This window comes from Temnothorax curvispinosus, unplaced genomic scaffold (assembly GCF_003070985.1).
Source record: "Temnothorax curvispinosus isolate PA1 unplaced genomic scaffold, ASM307098v1 QBEX01011860.1, whole genome shotgun sequence".
Lineage (NCBI taxonomy): Eukaryota > Metazoa > Arthropoda > Insecta > Hymenoptera > Formicidae > Temnothorax > Temnothorax curvispinosus.
Genome location: NW_020221640.1, coordinates 1 through 1,798, shown reverse-complemented (window position 1 = coordinate 1,798; position 1,798 = coordinate 1). Strand labels below are relative to the sequence as shown.

Below are 1,798 nucleotides of genomic sequence, written 5' to 3'. Positions count from 1 at the left end.
CAGTCTTGGCGCCAACTTTGGCCCGACACAGAGTACTAGTACGGGGACAACACTGATTGCCAGTATTGGGCTAATTGATGATCGACCGTGGCGACGATGAAGCGTGCAACGAGCGCATCCGTTGCGGCCGCTACGGCAGCCGCGACGCAAGTGCACCACCAGGCCAGGATCCAGGAGTTATTCTCTGCTGGATCGATGTCGACGGCGGCGGCGGCGGCGACGACGACGATGACGGCGACGTCAACGACGACGAGTACGAGCACGACGACGGCGACGATCGTCAGCTCCTGCACAGACGAGCTGGATAAGCAAATCACAACGATATCCTCCCGGCTCGAGCCGAAGGGCTCGCCAAAGATTAGTCCCGGTACGGGCGACGACAACAAGGCTAAGTCCACGATGTCGCGACTATTAGCCGTCGATTCCGACAACTACATGCTGCGCAAGGGCGCCGCGACGGCGATAACGGCGGCGACCAACGGCGCCGCGGCGCCGTCGTCTACCACCTCCTCGTCATCGTCGTCATCCTCGTCGTCGTTGAACGGTTCAACGTTCGTTGGCGCCAACTTTGGCCCGACACAGAGTACTAGTACGGGGACAACACTGATTGCCATATCACTCGCGGCGTGTTGCTTTCGTGCCGCGGTCGTTACCTCCGGCGCCGCTCGAGCAAAAAGCTTTCTAAATCCCCTCGCGGCGTGTTGCTATCGCGCGGTTGTTATCTCCGGTCTCAAGCGAAAATTTTCTAAGTTGACCCAATACGTCCCCAGTACTAAGCCGACTTTCGACCGTAGATCAATATCATTTCTGGCCTTATACACGGTCAGTACTGAGACGAGACTCGCCTCGAAACAATAAAATATGGTTGGGAAACAATATGCTCCCCGCATCGATTTCGTCGTACGTGCCCCTTCCGTGTACGTATTCCACAAACGTTTTACACATTCGTACGGACCAAGCAAAACGCGTTTGCACGTCTGTACGTATTGATCGTGTCGCTCGGCTCCCCGAGCGCACCGAACCTCTTACAGTACCCAACCAGCCGGCCGAGCGATCGGCGACGCACGGTCTTACGCACGGTCGCTTACGGGCGCCGGAGGCGAAACGCAAAGCGAGACGAATGATACCATAATTCGGGGTACTTGTAACCGAGAGGCACAAACGCGGTCGTTACCTCCGGCGTGGGCTCTAGCGAAAAGTCCCCTCGCGGCGTGTTGCTTCCGCGCCGCGGTCGTTACCTCCAGCGCTGCTCGAGCAAAAAGCTTTCTAAGTCCCCTCGCGGCATGTTATTGCTTTCGCGCGGTAGTTACCTCCGGCGCCGCTCGAGCAAAAAGTTAAGTCCTTTTGCGGCGTGTTGCTTTTACGCGGTTGTTACCTCCGGTCCCAAGCGAAAATTTTCTAAGTCGACCCAATACATCCCCAGTACTGAGCCGACTTTCGGCCGTAGATCAATATCATTTCTGGCCTTATACACGGTCAATCCTGAGACGAGAACAGCCTCGGAACAGAATATGGTTGCATGGGAGTACTGGTCACCGAGACTGGCACAATACTGATCTAGCGGTTTATCCGTACTGGGGCAGTGCCACCCATCAAGTCTTGGCAGCCAATATTGTGCCACTTCTGGGCCATGCGGACAACTCTGGCAGAAGTCCGACATTCGCACATGGGTATATATATATGTATATATGTAGGTATATTTGTTTATCGCGTGTATCCACCTTACACAAATATTCGAAACGCAATGGAGAATCTCTTCTTTTTACAAATGTGACGAGAAACACAAAAAGTTGCGACA

General features: G+C 54.7%; 1 protein-coding gene across 1 annotated transcript; it reads left to right on the top strand.

The window, feature by feature from the left end:
- Positions 1 to 96: 96 nt before the first annotated feature.
- LOC112461891 (uncharacterized protein DDB_G0271670-like) lies at positions 97 to 1,670 on the top strand (the record flags this gene model as incomplete). The annotated part of the gene is made up of 2 exons (XM_025027310.1): positions 97 to 589; positions 1,424 to 1,670. Coding segments are annotated over exons 1-2 (740 nt in total), but the record flags the coding sequence as incomplete, so codon positions are not given.
- Between the last annotated feature and the right edge of the window lie 128 nt (positions 1,671 to 1,798).